This window comes from Triticum aestivum, chromosome 2B (assembly GCF_018294505.1).
Source record: "Triticum aestivum cultivar Chinese Spring chromosome 2B, IWGSC CS RefSeq v2.1, whole genome shotgun sequence".
Lineage (NCBI taxonomy): Eukaryota > Viridiplantae > Streptophyta > Magnoliopsida > Poales > Poaceae > Triticum > Triticum aestivum.
Window position 1 is genome coordinate 625,244,628 of NC_057798.1, and position 20,523 is coordinate 625,265,150.

Consider the following 20,523-nt stretch of genomic DNA (forward strand, 5'->3'; position numbering starts at 1 on the left):
CTGGTTTCGGTCCAGGCGGGTGAGTGCGTGCGTGTGTTTTTTTTTAAACAGAACACTAAAGTGGTCATAATTAATTCAAAAGAATTAATAAAAACACCACAATAATTTATAAAATAACTATGCAATATTTAAAGCCTAATGAACATTAACTTAAGCACAGAACATTTTGAAAATATTTCCTAATGCAATTAATGCACTTTTTGCAGATAAAATAAATACCAAATAAACTCCAAAACTTCAAATAGTATTAAAAATAAAATTTCCCACTCTTTTATATTTTGAGGAAGTCATCTTATCCCCTCTCATTTGTTTTTCTCGAGTGGAAAATATTATTTGAATATTTTTTTTAAAACTCCAAAATGCAAAGAAATATGATATGCATTGAATGATTCTATTAACATCCGAATTTAATAAAAATTGGGATGTTACATTTTCATTGACAGTTTATTTTCATTCTTTAAAGAATGTGCGAAAGATGGTAGACAAAACCCACTACACCAATGGCTCCGAATTAACTTATAAGGAGAAAAATCATCTGATCGCATTTTGTACTGATCTTGAGAATTACAATACCTATTATCGAACTCCTCCAAATTATGGTGAATACGTGCCACTAGTGCACGCGTTGAACCACGGTAACTTCTATGGAGATACCCTGGTAAGATTTTTTACTATTACGACATCCGTGCATCCTTTGCATACTTCTAAAACTAGTACATCATTGCTAACTGCGAAGTTATTACTATGTTTTCCAACAGAAAATCCCCATGGATTGTGTGCCTCATCTCATGTATCAGAATGGTTGCCTTGATGTTCTGAACATACAGCCAGGTCATCCTACGGATCTCACCTGTGCATATCGGATTTCTAAAACTGGTGAACACATGCTAATCAAAGAAAGGAAAAAATGTTTGGGCAGTCGTAAGAAGGTTCTTGGAAGCAACATTAAGCGAATGGCAAAAAATGGAGACAGGATAATCTCCATTCTCCATAATGGAGAGTTAGGGGCTATCTTGTTTTTTGCTATTTTACCTTAGAGAATATAGTAGGTCCTAAGAGAATGTAGTAGGTCCTATGAGGTACAATATGTTTATAATGTGGTACAATGTGTTAGAGTTGATGATGAGTAGTTGTGATTATGACTAGTGACCAACTTGCTATGTGATGTCTCATTGATGAAAACGATGATCATGAGAAGGTTTTATATGACAATGATGTATTATGATGATAAGTTGTTAATGATATGATGATGATGATTTTTATTATATTATTGGGTGAAAGAACCGTGAATTAGTTTCAACTATATGTCCATCCACTTGAAACTAGTCCACGGTTCTTTCAACCTATGATGTAACAACTCATTATGATGTAAAAACAATCTCTAAATTGCTGCTATATGAAAACTTGTATAAAGGTGTATGAATACAACATGAAATAAAAGTGAAATACGAAATAATAGTAGTAGTGTGGGCTGAGAGAAGCACTACTAGTAATTACCAGTAGCGCTCTTTAGTGAAAGCGCTACTACTAAGTCGATATATCAGTAGTGTGGGTTAACAGACGCTACTGCTAACCTTTAGTTGTAGCGCCTTACTAGCAGCGCCGTACCCAGCGCTACTGATAGGCATTATTCCCGTGCTACTGCTTGGGTTTTCCCTAGTAGTGTAAGGCCCAATGAAAGATGAGATTAGCCCATTAATTTTTATACGCAGTAGGGCTTAATGTTTCCAGTTGTAATCAATGTGAAGTCGATTCCTGTGGCGCTGCCCAAGTCCATCCAAGTACTGGATGGAGAAGGAGAATGGAGTCCCTTGTTTCTAGTGTCGTCCGCTCAAAACTACAATCGAGCAGCCAACATTGGCAACTTTAGTGGCAAAAACTTGTCTTATCTTTTGTTTGAACAAGTGTCGTGTTGTGCTAAGATTTAAATTAATCTATTTTCACAAGTTTTAGGTATTTTAATGGACTTGAAAACTAGACATTTTTTGGATAAATAAAGGAAGATTCAACAACCGGGAGTCCAAGTTAGACTTTATAAAAAAATTGCCTTATATATTTATTTTCCAATTCTTAAGAATGAAACTATTTTCAATAATTAATTATGTTGATCATGTTGCCTGAATGTATAGTTGACCAATTAATTTTATTGATTGTCTTACTTGATTATATAGTGGCTTCGATTTTTTATTTATTTTAAAAGTCCGCCCCGGGTAACTTCAAATCCTGGATCCGCCACTGGTGTCCTGGACTAAGGGGTACTAACCTGGTTGGCACATGCTCCCCGGGATCGGCTGGTGGGCCCTCATTCATCTCAAGATGGACTCCTGAAGCCACACGATGGGGGTGTGATCAAGACTACATCTACCGAAGACTTGTCATATACTCCAAGACTTCTCCTACCGCCTCCATGCTTAGATACCGACTTTTAAACCCTAGATGCCCTACATGGCGTGTATATAAGCCAAGGGGTTTAGCCCGTAGGGGGACATCAATGCAATCTCATACACCTAGTCCTAGAGCTAGAACACATCTTACGATCTCGAGGTAGATCAACTCTGTACTCGATACATGTCCATCAATATAAACAAGAGCAGGACGTAGGGTTTGACCTCCATCAAGAGGGCCCGAACAGGAAAACAACATCTCCTTGTTCCTGTTACCATTCGTCTGAGATCCACTGCTCAGGACCCTCTACCCCCAGGTCTGCCAGTTTTCACACCGACAACGCCTGAAAGATTCACCTACCTTGCACGTTGCTACAAGAGCATACTGTAGCAGTCTGCACGGCATGGGCGAGCATGCGTGTCCCATCACGTCAAGCCGATGTGGGCGTTCTCCCCTTTTTTCTACCCAGTAGGACCAGGATATGTGGCAGCCTCCCATGGGATGAAGGGAGGACATGGCTCTGTATAAAAGGGAGGCGGGCACGACCTTGGAAGGGTTGACTCACTCACAAGTTACAAAACACATTGTAGCCAGTTCATCGAGAACATACAACAGTAACATCCTAAAGCAGGAGCAGGGTATTACACCTTGATGGTGGCCTGAACCTGGGTAGCTCCGGTGTGCTCTATTTTTTGCCTACCTTACTCCAATGATCGATGACCTAGGAAACGTAGTGCGTTTAGTCGTTGGCCGAGCTCTCAAAGGGTTCTAACACAAAAACCAATGCCAGGTTCTTAAACACCGACAATAGCCGACCTAATTGTAACCCTAGACCCCCCGGACCTATATAAACTAATGGGCAGGGCTGATGGACGACACAACAATCTTGTGGTATGCCAATCTTTACTTTATACTCCATCCAAATCAATACAACATAAGGAAGGCATATGGTTTTATCTCTTCGAAGAGCATGAACCTGGGTAAACCTCGTGTCTTTGTTACCATTGCATCTAGGCTACTAACTCGGGGCCCCCTACCCGAGATCTGCTGGAATCAACTGTCATCCCGCACCAGCACGAGCTCGCCATTGAGTTCCTAGATCTACACGAAGTACAGGCGGCGCCTGTTGATAGAGAGCTTGACAACTTGTAGAAGGCAGATGTATATCCACCTTAGCATCACCGGCTGTAAAGCCCTGGGGATGATGAGCATGGCTAAATCTTTAGTCTCCCATAGCTGCATGTAGAACCGGTGTGGCACCAATTCTGCCAGCTCATGCCTAATCCTCGATGGGCCGCCAATCTTATGTAGAGGCTTCGTTGCACCCCTCCTCCTCGACAAGATGATCCTTGCTAGCACAACTAATTTTTTCGAGTCCTCCGCACCTTCCATGACTTTGACCCCACCATCGACTTGATCTCACTCAGCCTTTCGCACCTTATCAGTTCAAAAGATTTACGTACTACATTCGTCTGGGGCGCCACCATGGGTGGAGGTGAAGCAAACCGCGCCGGAGGTGGAGGTGTAGCAGGCTGCACCAAACCCTGGCAGTAACAAAGGACCGGCAAAGGCGGATGTGCTTACAACCGAATCCAGTGATCCTGCCATTGAGCGGCCCTCGTCACCACCATCACATTAGAGGTCTAGGCCGCCACAATTGACGTACCGGACAAGGTGTGGTTAGAAAACCCTCGCACATGAGTGAAAATCACCGCCCCCACCACGTCCGAGGTGTCGGCACACACAACACCCGTCCACGTCACCGCCAGCACAAAAGAAGAACACTGGCAACCGCTGCAGACACAAGAGCAAAGTTTGATAGAGGGTTGATGGCCTCCTACAAAGAGGGGACGGTGACTTGGGCCGCCAACAACTGACTGTTGTTAATGTTGTCTGTCGTCAAGGTGTCAAGCTAGTGATTGTGGTTCTCGGGGTCAGCGCAAATGTGATTGGGGTGGCACGGTGGTGGAGCAGCCATCGGAGACAACGAGGGGGCAATAAGAGAGAGAACCAAATGGGGTTTGGGCAGTGACGTGTTTGAGATGTCCCATCCATCTCTTGCGCTTCCTCGGGCGTGTAGGCTAGTCACACGTGACTCTCCAAACCTAGCTCCAAGAAACGGTCGTTCCCACTCAACCTGGCCCAGGAGTGCTTTAAACATCATGCGGGCAAAAAAGACAGATGCAAACCAGACAGCCAAACAGGATATTTTTGCACCGTGTGGTCCTGGTTGGGCTCTTGCAGTCTACAAAACACAACCCTAGCTTATGCAGGACCGTATTATTTTACGGATTTGCAAGTATAAGGACCATATTGGAGTGATTCTCAATTGGGACCTGTCTGTTACACACCAGCGAGTTCAAGGACGATACATGTAATTTTCTCTCCAAGTGGCCTCGGGGAAAGCAAAGCCTCGCAGGGTTAAAGCATCCACTAGGGACGGAGACTGACTTGTCATTGTCTGTTTGATATCGGCAATTGATCTCGTTGATGGCATGCTGGGAGGCAGCAAAACCATTCTGCAGAGGTCCTCACTGGCTAGTGTCGTGTAATCCAAAAATGCTTCGTAAGGTACTCCCTCCATTCCAAATTATTCGTCGTAACCACGACGAGTAATTTGGAACGGAGGGAGTAGATGAGAGTGACTTGGGATGAGAACTGTTCTTGCTTCGACACAACAAAACCTCAAACAGACTACTATCACATAGGAGCTGACTTTAAATCATGACCAGACTGTTTCGTAGCCACGGATGTCAATTAGGCATTACGGGTATAAACTAATCAATCTCACGCCAAACAAATATTTCACAGATCAGATGGGTATAATACTAACCAATCTCCAGCTTACCACCCATGTAGTATTCAGGAGTAAAAACAGAGTGGCGAAAAAAAAGAGTCAAACCTACATTTCGTTCATAAATGTAAGACATTTTGGCAGTATAAATTAGAATGCCAAAACTCTTAGACTAGTCATAGTGTGGGTAACATAAGTAGTATCATGCGCTTGGGACTCGCAAACATGCTTATGTGGCAGGCAATTAAATAAGAGAGAGATGGTTATAGTAACATAGGTAGATACCGTAACATAATAAATGTGATGCTACTATGTGTTATGCATGGCAATAAATGAGACCACCTATGATACTAATCTATGATACTATGCACTATAGAGGTAATAACATAGACTAGTAACATATGCATGTTACTAGTCTAAGTTACTCCCCACTATGACCAGCCTTAGCAAGTAACATAGCGCACTCCGAGAAATTGTTGCTTATGTGACATGTAGTTAATGAGAAGTGGTAACATAATATGTTACTGTAACATAGCGCTTTCCAAGACAAGATGAGTCTACAAGCTAATTAATGAAGTCCTCTATGACACTACTACTACTCCCTTCGTCTAGGTGATTAAGTCATCTTAGGTTGTGCACCGTGACCAAAGAGGGGAAAACGAGAGACATTAATGTTCAGTTGCTAATTAATAGCATTGCATGCAATGAACTAACCACTGCATGTCGTGTTTGGTAGTCTCAAGTCATTGAAAGCATGCACACCCCTTGTCTCTTATTGGTTGATATGTGAAGAAACAAGAAACGAGGAAGAAGTTAATGCACCGTGCCTTAGTATTTTGGGATTATTTGGTTTTGTAAGATGACTTACACACCTAGACGGAGGGAGTATGTTACTTTGCACTATGAATGTAGTAACTTAGACTAGTGTCATATGCATCACATTTATAAGTTACTCCCCACTATGACCAGCCTTAGTATATATAAAAACGAAGGGTGTAGTAGACAATTTAAGTAAAATCACTGACAACCAATACACTAATAGTTTAACATAGCATTAGATATAAAGCCGTTAAGACAATGGATAGAGCTGACAGCTTTAAATGGCTAATTGTATTTAATTTATATAAAGTTCAGGCCTAGTCATCATCCATACATCCCTCCCTCGAGATAAACTGCTTGTCTCGAACAAGAAGGGACCAAGCAACGGTGACTTCCACCTTATAGGAGGCAAGATCACATATGTCCCGACTTATTTTGCTTTCCTGGGCTGGGAAGAAGACATGACCATGTTTAGTAACAAAACCATTTGAAGACAGGGCATGGATGATGACTTCGAGCTTTCCATCTAACTCTACGGAAACAACATGCCTTGACAGATCAAGACAACCATCCCAATTGTTAGCTGTCACTTGACCTTGAAGCACAACCTCATCTTCATGTTTCAGCGTCGAAGATCTGTCGCCAACACAAAAAACTTCACCTTCAAAGTAACCATCTGAAATGTTATCCATCACTTGATCTTGTAGCAGGACCTCATTCTCAGGTTTAACGGGCTTAGAATGTGCCTTGGCAATAACTAGACCACCATGTCTAAAAGGCCATTTCCTCTTTCTCCAATTAATAACACGGACACCGACTATAGTTGCTTGCACTGTCTTCTCCAGTTTCGCACACCGTAACACAATTCTGTAGGAGTCATCCAACAGAATGGCCTCATTACAGCTGTACTTGGAGGTCTGATGCATGAGCACTCTATCTTTTGACTTCATCATGCCCTTTACTTTGAGTTTAATGTCAAAGTCAACAGGATCTATAGCCGCAATTGCACGAGACGGGCCAGTCAATTGCAAAAAAGGATTCTGCATTTGTCAATTATAATCATAGTTGACAAAACAGAGATGCAAGAAAAAAGAGAAACTGTGCGGAAGTTTTTCAGGAGAAAATTAAGTACAACCTTTTGAGTGAGTGCAACAGTTTTGCTAAGTAGCAGTTTAGTTGCCAACTTAACTACATGCTTATTTCTAAATGCATCTGTTCATAACAAATCAATGGACCAGAAACATAAAACAGAAAAATACGATACAGACCTCTGGATTGAGTATCTGCCAGTCATTCCTTTGACGCAAGAAGAGAATGTTGCGATTGTGATCCACGGTATCTCGGGCAGCAACCATGCCATACACACGAAGTGGCCACTTCAACTCAGGAGTCCCCTTTATTTCTATGACTTTAATGGAGTATATTTGCAGAGTGCTGGTGGCGAATTCAGCATAAGAGGTGCGGTCCATTGTACTGTGTGTGAAGTGCATAGGACTCAATGAAGCTGCAGTCATCGAAAATAAGATTCAGATAATTCATTCGGCCACCACAAGTGAAGTAAATCCCTTCCTTAACAGAATGAACTAATTTGCTTCCTTGAGACATGCAACATGAAGGAAGAAAAGCAACTAAGGTACAATGAGCAGAGAAAATGTTTACTCACTCGCATCTTTGCAGGGACTGCTGAACAACCTGGACAAATTCGATTCCAGGGCGCGACAGTAGATATTAAAGAACATCCCAGTCTGCATCTTCTCCTCCATCCCCTCAGCTTCCTCAATCTACAATTTTGCCACCTCATCCCTCTCCTCGGCTTCCTCTCCCATCTCCTTGGCTTGCTCAATCTCTAATTCTGTATCTTCTGAAGTGGAAATCCTCTCCGGCAACTCGTCGCTCCCCATGGCTCCATTCACAGCCTCCATGGAGATCCTGGGTGGTGCCTCGATGATCCTCACCTTTCCTCCGCCTCTATTTCCCTTCGCCTCCGCTTCCAGCTCCGTCTCTCCTTCCATCTCAGGAGACGGCTCTCTGCTCCTCGTCTTTCCGCCGCCACCCGCCGCCGCCATTCTCTTTTCTTTTCGATTTCGAGGAGGGGAATGTCTTGCTTAGGGTTTCGATGAAACGGAGAGGCCGGTGGGTGTGGGGTGCACTATATTGCATCTGTCTTAGCCCGGCCCAGTAGAGCCCGACACATACACTTCCAGCCAGTCCACGCTGCTGCCGCGTGCTACAAGAGGGAGCCAGCAAACCAGCTGCTCTCTTTTTTCTCACTTTGGGCTTGTTGTTTGCCTTGTGATATTTGTATTTGCATTCGTTGTTCGGCTCAGCTGGGCCCTTTAAATATAAGCAAAAAAATTGCAACTAGTTTGGTTACCTACATTTCATCAGGAGGTCGTTTAATGCATGACATTTGGTTGTCAGTTGTCGTGCTTGTTTTCCTGACAATGAGTACCGGGTGTGTATAAAGGAGTGTAGAGCCTATCAAATGATAATATTACTATATTAAAAAAATTTAAATATTTTTTAACAAATTCCGATAATGTATGACCTAATTTGGAAATTTTCAAATATATGCCCTGCCAGCCTTGCTTAGGCCGAAGAGGGCATTTCGGTCCTGTGTGGGCTGGATACATGCCGATCTGGGCCAAAGGATAATCTTTGGTGGCTAGTGGGCTGAAGAGATTAACTTCGGATGTGCGTACACCGAAGAGTGGTCTTCGCCAACACAAGACCGAAGAGTTCAGGATAAGGCTACCACGGCCATTTCTTTCTCCTAACTCCTCATTCTCTGTCTCTCTCTTCTCTTCGCCCATTTCTCTCGATCAAAGTCCGTTTTGTCCCTTAACCATTGCCACCTACCAGATCCACTAGAGGAGACCTATTCCCGACAGCCAAGTCCTCGATCTATCCATGGGGTAGAGGGTGGGGGCACGGGGGAGGATGTCCAGTGAGGAGCATGGAAGGAGGTCGGTTGGGGGGAGTTCGGGTGGAGGAGGAAGAGGTCGGTAGGGGTAACTCGGGTGGAGGAGGAACTTGACTGAGAAAAGTTGGGGCCGACAATCTGCGGAGGATCACGAACCCAGCGACGGCGGTTCTCTTCTTCTTCCTCTCGCTTCCCTCTTCCTATATCCTACTTCGTGCTTGTAATCAGGGCTACCTACTGTAATTCGGGCTTGTAATCAAGAGAGACATCTAGTTCCCTAACATCTGGTATTCAGAGCCAGTCACCACCAGAGCTGGCCAAACGGGCCGGCCTGGCACGGCCCGCCAGGGCACGATTAATAGTCGGGTCATGCCGTCCCGGCCCACGTGCTGCAGGCAGCAGCCCAAGCACGGCACGGGAGTTAAGTGGGCCGTCCCGTGGCACGCTTAGGCACGCCAGCCCGTGTCGGTTTGATTATTTTCCCTCCGAAATACCTTGAAAAACAGGGGGAAAGCCAAAAAAATGTAAAAAATACGGTGAAGTATTACAAAAATATAAAAAATACATATTAGAGCACTACAAATGTACGCATGCACTACAAAATTATTGAACATATTAAAGTATTGGGTATTTATATATGACATATATATTTATATATTTCAAAAAAAGTTAAACGGGTCGTGTCGTGTCGGCCCGTGTGCCCAGCCTCCAGGCCCAGGCATGGCTCATGGCGTGCCGTGTGCCGTGCCTGGCCCGTTTAATCGGGTCGTGTCGTGCCTGGGCCGTGCCGTTCCTGCGTGCTACCAGGCCGGCCCAGTTTGCACTGAAGAAAATATGCCCTAGAGGCAATAAAAAAGTTATTATTATTTTCTTATTTCATGATAAATGTTTATTATTCATGCTAAAATTGTATTAACCGGAAACTTAGTACATGTGTGAATACATAGACAAACAAAGTGTCACTAGTATGCCTCTACTTGACTAGCTCGTTAAATCAAAGATGGCTAAGTTTCCTAGCCATAGGCATGTGTTGTCATTTGATTAACGGGATCACATCATTAGGAGAATGATGTGATTGACTTGACCCATTCCGTTATCTTAGCACTTGATCATTTAGTATGTTGCTATTGCTTTCTTCATGACTTTTACATGTTCCTATGACTATGAGATTATGCAACTCCCGTTTACCGGAGGAACACTTTGTGTGCTACCAAACGTCACAACGTAACTGGGTGATTATAAAGGTGCTCTACAGGTGCCTCCGAAGGTACTTGTTGAGTTGGTGTATTTCGAGATTAGGATTTGTCATTCCGATTGTCGGAGAGGTATCTCTGGGCCCTCTCGGTAATGCACCTCACTATAAGGCTTGCAAGCAATGTGACTAATGAGTTAGTTGCGGGATGATGCATTACATAACGAGTAAAGAGACTTACCGGTAACGAGATTGAACTAGGTATTGATATACCGACGATCGAATCTCGGGCAAGTAATATACCGATGACAAAGGGAACAACGTATGTTGTTATGCGGTTTGACCGATAAAGATCTTCGTAGAATATGTGGGAGCCAATATGAGCATCTAGGTTCCGCTATTGGTTATTGATCGGAGATGTGTCTCAGTCATGTCTACATAGTTCTCGAACCCGTAGGGTCTGCACGCTTAAAGTTCGATGACGATTTATATTATGAGTTATGTGTTTTGATGTACCGAAGGTAGTTCGGAGTCCCGGATGAGATCATGGACGAGGAGTCTCGAAATGGTTGAGACGTAAAGATCGATATATTGGACGACTATATTCGGACATCGGAAAGGCTCCGAGTGGTTCGGGTATTTATCGGAGTACCGAAGAGTTACGGGAATTCGCCGGGGAGTATATGGGCCTTATTGGGCTTTAAGGGAAAGAGAGAGAGGCAGCCCCCCCCCAATGCCAAGTCCAAATTGGACTAGGGGGAGGGGCTGCGCCCCCTCCTTCCTTCTCTTCTCTTTTCCCTTTCCTTGACTCCTACTCCTACTACATGGAAGGGGCGGAATCCTACTCCCGGTGGGAGTAGGACTCCCCAGGGCGTGCCATAGAGAGGGCCGGCCCCTCCCCTCCTCTCCTCCTTTATATACTGAGGAAAGGGGCACCCCATAGACACAACAATTGATCCTTGAGATCTATTAGCCGCGTGCGGTGCACCCTCCACCACATTCCACCTCGATAATATCGTAGCGGTGCTTAGGCGAAGCCCTGCGTTGGTAGAACATCATCATCGTCACCATGCCGTCTTGCTAACGAAACTCTCCCTCGAAGCTCGGCTGGATGGGAGTTCGAGGGACGTCATCAAGCTGAACGTGTGCTGAACTCGGAGGCGCCGTGTGTTCGGTACTTGATTGGTTGGATCGTGACGACGTACGACTACATCAACTGCGTTGTGCTACGCTTCCGCTTTCGGTCTACGAGGGTGCGTGGACAACACTCTCCCCTCTCATTGCTATGCATCACCATGATCCTGTATATGCGTAGGAAAATTTTGAAATTACTACGTTCCCCAACAGTGGCATCCGAGCCAGGTTTTATGCGTAGATGTTATATGCACGAGAAGAACACAAGTGAGTTGTGGGCAATACAAGTCATACTTCTTACCAGCATGTCATACTTTGGTTCTGCGGTATTGTTGGATGAAGCGGCCTGAACCGACATTACGCGTACACTTACGCGAGACTAGTTCTACTGACGTGCTTTGCACATAGGTGGCTGGCGGGTGTCAGTTTCTCCAACTTTAGTTGAACCGAGTGTGGCTACGCCCGATCCTTGAGAAGGTTAAAACAGCACTAACTTGACGAAGTACCGTTGTGGTTTTGATGCGTAGGTAAGAATGGTTCTTGCTCAGCCCGTAGCAGCCACATAAAACTTGCAACAACAAAGTAGAGGACGTCTAACTTGTGTTTTGCAGGGCATGTTGTGATGTGATATGGTCAAGACATGATGCTAAATTTTATTGTATGAGATGATCATGTTTTGTAACAAAGTTATCGGCAACTGGCAGGAGCCATATGGTTGTCGCTTTATTGTATGCAATGCAATCGCCCTGTAATTGCTTTACTTTATCACTAAGCGGTAGCAATAGTCATAGAAGCAATAGTTGGCAAGATGATGATACGTCTCAACGTATCTACCTTTCCAAACACTTTTACCCTTGTTTTGGACTCTAACTTGCATGATTTGAATGAAACTAACCCGGACTGATGTTGTTTTCAGTAGAATTACCATGATGTTGTTTCATGTGTAGAAAACAAAAGTTCTCGGAATGACCTGAAAATCCTCGGAGACAAGTTTCAGGAAATATAAAAATACTGGCGAAAGAATCAAGACCAGGGGGCCCACACCCTGTCCACGAGGGTGGGGGCACGCCCACCCCCTCTGGGCGTGCCCCCTTATCTCGTGGGCCCCCTGCAGCTCCGCCGACCTCAACTCCAACTCCATATATTCTGTCTAGCAGAGAAAAAAATCAGAGAGGAAGTTTCATCGCGTTTTACGATACAGAGCCGCCGCCAAGCCCTAATATCTCTCGAGAGGGCTGATCTAGAGTCCGTTCAGGGCTCCGGAGAGGGGGATTCATCATCGTCATCATCATCAACCATCCTCCATCACCAATTTCATGATGCTCACCACCGTGCGTGAGTAATTCCATCGTAGGCTTGCTGGACGGTGATGGGTTGGATGAGATTTACCATGTAATCAAGTTAGTTTTGTTAGGGTTTGATCCCTATATCCACTATGTTCTAAGATTAATGTTGCTATGACTTTTCTATGCTTAATGCTTGTCACTAGGGCCCGAGTGCCATGATTTCAGATCTGAACCTATTATGTTTTCATGAATATATGTGTGTTCTTGATCCTATCTTGCAAGTCTATAGTCACCTACTATGTGTTATGATCCGACAACCCCGAAGTGACAATAATCGGGATACTTCTCAGTGATGACTGTAGTTTGAGGAGTTCATGTATTCACTATGTGTTAATGCTTTGGTCTGGTTCTCTATTAAAAGGAGGCATTAATATCCCTTAGTTTTCGCTAGGACCCCGCTACCACGGGAGGGTAGGACAAAAGATGTCATGCAAGTTCTTTTCCATAAGCACGTATGATTATATTCGGAATACATGCCTACATTACATTGATGAAGTGGAGCTAGTTCTGTGTCACCCTATGTTACAGCTATTACATGAGGAATCACATCCGACCTAATTATCCATCACGGATCCATTGCCTACGAGCTTTTCACATCTTGTGCTTCGCCTATTTACTTTTTCGTTGCTACTGTTACAATCACTACAAAACCCAAAAATATTACTTTTTGCTATCTTTATCTTTACTACTATTACCATTACTATCATATTACTTTGCTACTAAATACCTTGTTGTAGATACTAAGTTATCCAGGTGTGGTTGAATTGATAACTCAACTGCTAATACTCAAGAATATTCTTTGGCTCCCCTTGTGTCGAATCAATAAAATTGGGTTGAATACTCTAACCTCGAAAACTTTGCGATCCCCTACACTTGTGGGTCATCAAGACTAATTTCTGGCGCCGTTGCCGGGGAGCATAGCTCTATTCTCTGAGTCACTTGGGATTTAAATCTGTTGATCACTATGAAGAACTTGAAAGACGCAAAAACTAAAATCTATCCCTCAACTACGAGGGGAGGTAAGGAACTGCCATCTAGCTCTTCACTAGATTCTCCTTCTGTTATGAATAAGCCTGCGACACCTAAACCTGCTACTGCTATGAATTCTAATATGTCGCATGTTATTGATGATGCCACTTCTGCTATGCATGATACTTATGATGAAACTACTTCTATGCTTGATACTACTATGCCATTAGGTGAATTTCTTGATGAACAACTTACTAAGGCTATAGAGAATGAAATTATTGATGATAGTGATGATGAAGGTTCTTCGAATGATTATAAATTTCCTATTGTTCTTGAGGGTTATGTTATGGATGAAGAAACTGCTAGAGATTTTCTTGCTTGCAATGATAGATCAGATCTTAAGAAATTGTTAGCTAAGCTGAAACAAAAGACTTTAAATGCTAGAATGAAACATGACCCTGCTTTTGCCACTTCACCTATCTTTGTTACTGATAAGGAATATCAATTCTCTATTGATCCTGAGATTATTACTTTAGTTGAATCCGATCCTTTCTATAGCACTGAAGCTGAAACTGTTGTGGCACATCTTACCAAGTTAAATGATATAGCCACTCTGTTTACTAATGATGAGATGTCCCGCTATTATTACATACTTAAGATATATCCGTTCTCATTAAAGGGTGATGCTAAGACTTGGTTTAATTCTCTTGATCCTGGTTGTGTGCATAGTCCCCAAGATATGATTTATTACTTCTCTGCAAATATTTTCCTGCTCATAAGAAACAAGCTGCCTTGCGGGAAATATATAATTTTGTGCAAATCGAAGAAGAGAGTCTCCCACATGCTTGGGGGAGGCTTCTCCGATTACTTAATGCTTTTCCTGATCATCCACTTAAGAAAAATGAAATACTTGATATCTTCTATAATGGACTAACCGATGCTTCCAAGGACCACTTGGATAGTTGTGCTGGTTGTGTTTTCAACGAAAGAACAGTCGACGAAGCTGAACTATTATTGAACAATATGTTGACTAATGAGAATAATTGGACTCTTCCTGAGCCAAATCCTGAGCCAATTCCTGAGGCAATTCCTGAACCAATTGAGCCAACCACTGAGCCTATTCCTAAACCTACTCTGAAGAAGAGAGGTGTTCTATTTCTCAGTCCTGAAGATATGCAAGAGGCAAAGAAATCAATGAAAGAGAAAGGAATTAAAGCTAAAGATGTTAAGAATTTACCACCTATTGAAGAAATACATGGTCTTAATATACCGCATGTTGAAGAATCACATCGTCTTGATAACTCGACACAGGTAATAAAGGTAAATTCTCTCTATAGATATGATAAGGATGAAATCCCATCCACTAAATTTCAAAGTCCATGCTTAGATGAATTTGATGATTTCATGAATAGACAAGCCAATTTCAATGATTATGTTGGTAGACAATTGAAGAATAATGCTTATATGATAGCACGCTTCAATGATTATATAGCTAGAGTCAAAGGTGAGCTTAAACTCACTAGTAAACATGCTTCTATGGTTGCTACTCAATCTGAACAAGTACTTAAGGCTCAGAATAAATTGCTAGAGGAACTAAATAATGAACATGACTTTGCTGTTAGAGTGGCTACTAGAACTGGTAAAATGACTCAGGAACTTTTGTATCCTGAAGGCCACCCTAAGAGAATTGAACAAGATTCTCAGAATAATAATCTAGATGCTCCTAGTTCTTCTAAGAAGCGGAAAAAGAAAAATGATAGGACTTTGCATGCTTCTAGTGAACCTAATGTAGAAACACCTAAGAATCCTAATAATACTTCTATCTCTGATGCTAAAACACAATCCAGAGATGAACATGAACCTGATGATAATGCTAATAATGATGTTCATATAGATGCTCAACCTAGTAATAACAATGATAAAGAAACTGAACCTGCTATTAGTCTTGATAACCCACAATCAAGAAACCAACATTATGATAAGAGAGATTTTGTTGCTAGGAAGCATGGTAGAGAAAGAGAACCATGGGTTCAGAAACCCATGCCCTTTCCTCCGAAACCATCCAAGACAAAGGATGATGAGGACTTTAAGTGTTTTGCTGAAATGATTAGACCTATTTTCTTACGCATGCGCTTAACTGATATGCTTAAATTAAATCCTTATGCTAAGTATATGAAAGATATCATCACTAATAAGAGGAAAATACCTGAAGCTGAGATTTCCACCATGCTTGCCAACTATACCTTTAAGGGTGGAATACCTAAGAAACTTGGTGATCCTGGAGTACCCACTATACGTTGCTCCATAAAGAGAAATTATGTTAAAACTGCTTTATGTGATTTAGGAGCCGGTGTTAGTGTTATGCCTCTTTCCTTGTACCGTAGACTTGAATTAAGTAAGTTGACACCCATTGAGATATCCTTGCAAATGGCTGATAAATCAACTACTATACCTGTCGGCATTTGTGAGGACGTGCATGTTGTTGTCGCAAATGTTACTATCTTAACAGACTTTGTCATTCTTGATATCCCTGAGGATGATAGTATGTCGATTATCCTTGGTAGACCCTTTTTAAATACTGCAGGTGCTGTTATTGATTGCAACAAAGGCAATGTCACCTTTCATGTTAATGGAAATGAGCATACGGTACATTTTCCAAGGAAACAACCTCAAATTCATATCATAAATTCTATTGAGAAAATTCCATCAATCATTATTGGAGGTTTCGAATTTCCTCTCCCTATTGTCAAGAAAAACTGTGATATTCTTATTGTTGGGGATGTTCATATCCCCATTGAGGTAACCTAGTGTCACTTCGAAATTTCTCTAGTTTCGTGTTATTCGGAATGAGTTTGTTAACAAGACTTGATCAACCTTGTTAGTGGATTCGTTTTGGTGGTCATGAGATGGATGAAACTAGAAGGCACAACCTTCTGTACTTTCTTTTTACTTTTTGTTATTTAAAATAAACAAAGAAAAAAATAGTATTATCTGTCTGTTTTCTGAATTATCCGTGCAATAAAAAATATCCCAAAAATAAAAGTGCTCCAAATGCCCTGCAAAATTAGTATGATTTTTTATGGAATATTTCAGGATTTTAGGCACTGAAATGAATGTAGGAGGGGCAAGCACCAGGCCACGAGAGTGGAGGGTGCGCCCACCATCCTTGGGCGTGCCCCCTGTCTCATGGGCCCCTAGTGGCCCCCCTCCACTTATGCCAGCACCCACACACTCCATCTTCTTCCCAAAAAAATCCCCATCCAGCTCAAGCACGAGTTCTAGCTCATTTTGCTGCGATTTTCGATCTCCTTGCTCAAAGCTCGATTTACAAAACTGCTTTGGAACATTGTTGCTTGGTATGTGACTCCTCCATTGGTCCAAATAGTTTTTGTTATAGTGCTTTATTCATTGCAAATCCTTGCTGCCTTGGTGACCCTGTTCTTGAGCTTGCATGTTAAATTTATGAGGTTCCAAGTAATTGTGATGCATGATATAGGCTCTAGGCACTTGTAGGAGTAGTTGCTATCAATTTTGTTTAGTTTTATTCACTTTTATTTTGAAGTTACTAAAATTTCAGAAATATTGCAGAAAAAGAAATATGTTCAGGAAAATGTACCAAGGTGGTTCCTCAGTAAAGAAAGGACCCAGGCTTGCTATGCGTGAGCAAGACAATGAGCCACCAAGGGAAGCTGAAGTGTGGTCTTGTGAATGGTCGTCAGAAGAATTTATGGTCAATGCAGGCATTAAAGATGAATTTGATACATATGTGCGTAATGCCGATCTTGAGGACTTCATACAAGATAAGTGTCCTCAGTACTACTATCTAACTGATTCGTTCGTGAGAAGGTTTAAATTTTCATCTTCACGTAATTCTCATAGTGTCCTGTTTGATATTTATGATAAATTATATACCATGGACCTGGAAGATTTTACTACTGCTTGCAAACTCCCACAGTGGGTAAGTGTTAATGATCCCCACAAATCTGAATTTAGAGATTTCCTTGCTAGTATTACTGTGGGAGAATCTAGGGATATCACACAAGCTACCATAGGGAGCATTCATTTTCCTGCTATGCATTATTTTGCTCTCTTCATTGGTAGATGCATAAATGGTAAAGATGAGGCATGTCATATGTGTGTGCCTGATCTTTGTGTCCTCAAGAGTGCTGTGTTAGGTTATAAAGATTATAACTTGGGGGCAATAGTTGCACGTAGGTTGCATAAAAATGGTAGAACTGGATATTTATTTGGAGGAATTTATGCGACCCGTGTGGCCAATTATCTTGGTATGGCCCCACGAGAGGGTGATAGGATGTTGCCTCCTGCTTATTTAGATTATGACGCTATGGTCAAACATCATTTTCTTAAGAGGAATGAACAATTCCTCCAGTATCGACTAATTTTTGGCAGACATAGCTCTGTCCATGTTACTCTTCCTACTCCTTTCCTTTTTGATTACCAGGCAAAAAGAAGATATGTTGTTACCAGGGAGGAAGCAGCTGAACACGAGAGGAGAGCAGAGGCGGCTCGCCAACATGCTGCAGCTAAGGAGGGATTTGCTGCTGCATCTCAGTATGACCCCAACTACAATTACGGATATTAGCCAGGATACCCTTGGCATTAGACCAACTTAGGCCAAAAGCCTAAGCTTAGGGGAGTACGTACTTCTCACCGACTTTACATTCATGTTCACACACTATCCTAGTCGTCAGTGCTCATACTCTTTCATTGTATTGTCCATGCTAGTTTAATTTTTTTTCAAGCTGTCTTCTTGTGTGTTTGATAAACCTTAAGAAAAACTGAAAAAATAGTTAGTTTAATTTCCATGCTTGAAGTAGAAATTAAAATGAAAATCCAAAAAGATTTCTCGTTCTTCTTTTACTTGTTGGGAGCTTCCCCGTGTAAATAGTTTTAGTTTCTTTTCTTTCCTTTGAGGGGTTGAAAGTAGAAGACCATATTTAAAATATTTAGTGGCTCTCATATGCATGATTGTTTATTTAAATTAGAGCCCATATTATTTTGTATTCTCTCTTGAGTTGAATGCTTGCAGATTCCAGCTTAGTCCAATGCACGTGCACTATTATTATTATACACATCGTTCGATCGTGCAAGTGAAAGGCAATAATGAGATATATGATGGACTGATTGAGATGAGAGAAGCTAGTATGAACTCGACCTCTCTTGTTTTTGTAAATATGATGAGTTCATCATTCGTGATTCAGCTTATTATAAAGTAAACATATTTGCAACTACATTTAGAGATTATAGTTGCTTGTCCCATGCTTGATTAGCTTTGAGTTATAATGGTTTACCTTGTGTGCCAACATGCTATTAGAATGATTATGATGTGATATGATGGGATGGTATCCTCCTTTGAATGAATTGAGTGACTCGACTTGGCACATGTTCACGCATGTAGTTGAAACAAATCAACATAGCCTTCATGATATTTATGTTCATGGTGGATTGTATCCTACTCATGTTTGTATTCGGTGTGAATTAGTTTTAATGCAGGTTTATGATTGTTATCGCTCTCTCAGTTGGTCGCTTCCCAGTCTTTTGCTAGCCTTCACCTGTACTAAGCAGGAATACTGCTTGTGCATCCAAACTCCTTAATCCCCAAAGTTATTCCATATGAGTCCACCATACCTTCCTATATGCGGTATCTACCTGCCGTTCCAAGTAAATTTGTATGTGCCAAACTCCAAACCTTCAAATGAAATTCTGTTTTGTATGCTCGAGCAGCTCATGTTTCCACTAGGGTTGCCTATATCTTCCATGCTAGGTGGGTTATTCTCAAGAGGAGTGGACTCCGCTGACTGGATCTCTTTTACCATGAATTACAATGTTTAGTCAGTCCTTGATCTTTAAAGGTGCTCTGCATTTATGTTTTGCGGTCTCAGGAAGGGCTAGCGAGATACCATTTTGTTATGTCATGTTATGATTGTTTTGAGAAAGTGTTGTCATCCAAGTTTTATTATTATAGCTCGCTAGCTGATTGTGCTATTGATATGAGTAATTTTGAGACCGAGGTGTTATTGTGAGTATGGTTAGTTTATAATATTTGTTGAAACCTGAATGCTGGCTTTGCATGTTTACAACAACAAGAGCAAACAGAGTTTGTAAAAGTTTTTTCTTTATCACTTTTAGTTTATCAACTGAATTACTTGAGGACAAGCAAAGGTTTAAGCTTGGGGGAGTTGATACGTCTCCAACGTATCTACTTTTCCAAACACTTTTGCCCTTGTTTTGGACTCTAACTTGCATGACTTGAATGAAATTAACCCGGACTGGCGCTGTTTTCAGCAGAATTACCATGATGTTGTTTCATGTGTAGAAAACAAAAGTTCTCGGAATGACCTGAAAATCCTCGGAGACGAGTTTCAGAAAATATAAAAAATACTAGCGAAAGAATCAAGACCAGGGGGCCCACACCCTGTCCATGAGGGTGGGGGGCGCGCCTACCCCCTCTGGGCGCGCCTCCCTGTCTCGTGGGCCCCCTGAAGCTCTGCCGACCTCAACTCCAACTCCATATATTCCGTCTAGCGGAGAAAAAAAATCAGAGAGGAAGTTTCATCGCGTTTTATGATACGGAGCCACCGCCAAGCCCTAATCTCTCTCTGGGGGGGCTGATCTAGAGTCCGTTCGGGGCTCCGGAGAGGGGGATTCGTCGCCGTCATCATCATCAACCATCCTCCATCACCAATTTCATGATGCTCAGCGCCGTGCCTGAGTAATTCCATCGTAGGCTTGCTGGACGGTGATGGGTTGGATGAGATTTACCATGTAATCAAGTTATATTGATGAAAGTGGGTTTGGAAGAGTGTCAACTTTAGGAAGTAATGATCCCGCTATTTTGGAGGATGTTGAATATTATTGTGATAATTATGAAAGTGGATTTGGAGAGGTCATGACTTTATTTAGTGATGAATCCACTATTTCGGAAGAGGTCCCAATTGAT

At 42.2% G+C, this 20,523-nt stretch overlaps 1 protein-coding gene across 1 annotated transcript; it reads right to left on the reverse strand.

Annotated features, from left to right (window-relative positions):
- Positions 1 to 6,180: 6,180 nt before the first annotated feature.
- On the reverse strand, positions 6,181 to 8,108 carry LOC123046380 (uncharacterized). Its single transcript, XM_044469735.1, has 3 exons — positions 7,662 to 8,108; positions 7,267 to 7,502; positions 6,181 to 7,038 (listed from the first exon to the last, which is right to left on the reverse strand). Exons 1-3 carry the CDS (start codon positions 7,759 to 7,761, stop codon positions 6,316 to 6,318), a joined length of 1,059 nt encoding a protein of 352 aa, XP_044325670.1. The 5' UTR covers positions 7,762 to 8,108; the 3' UTR covers positions 6,181 to 6,315.
- Between the last annotated feature and the right edge of the window lie 12,415 nt (positions 8,109 to 20,523).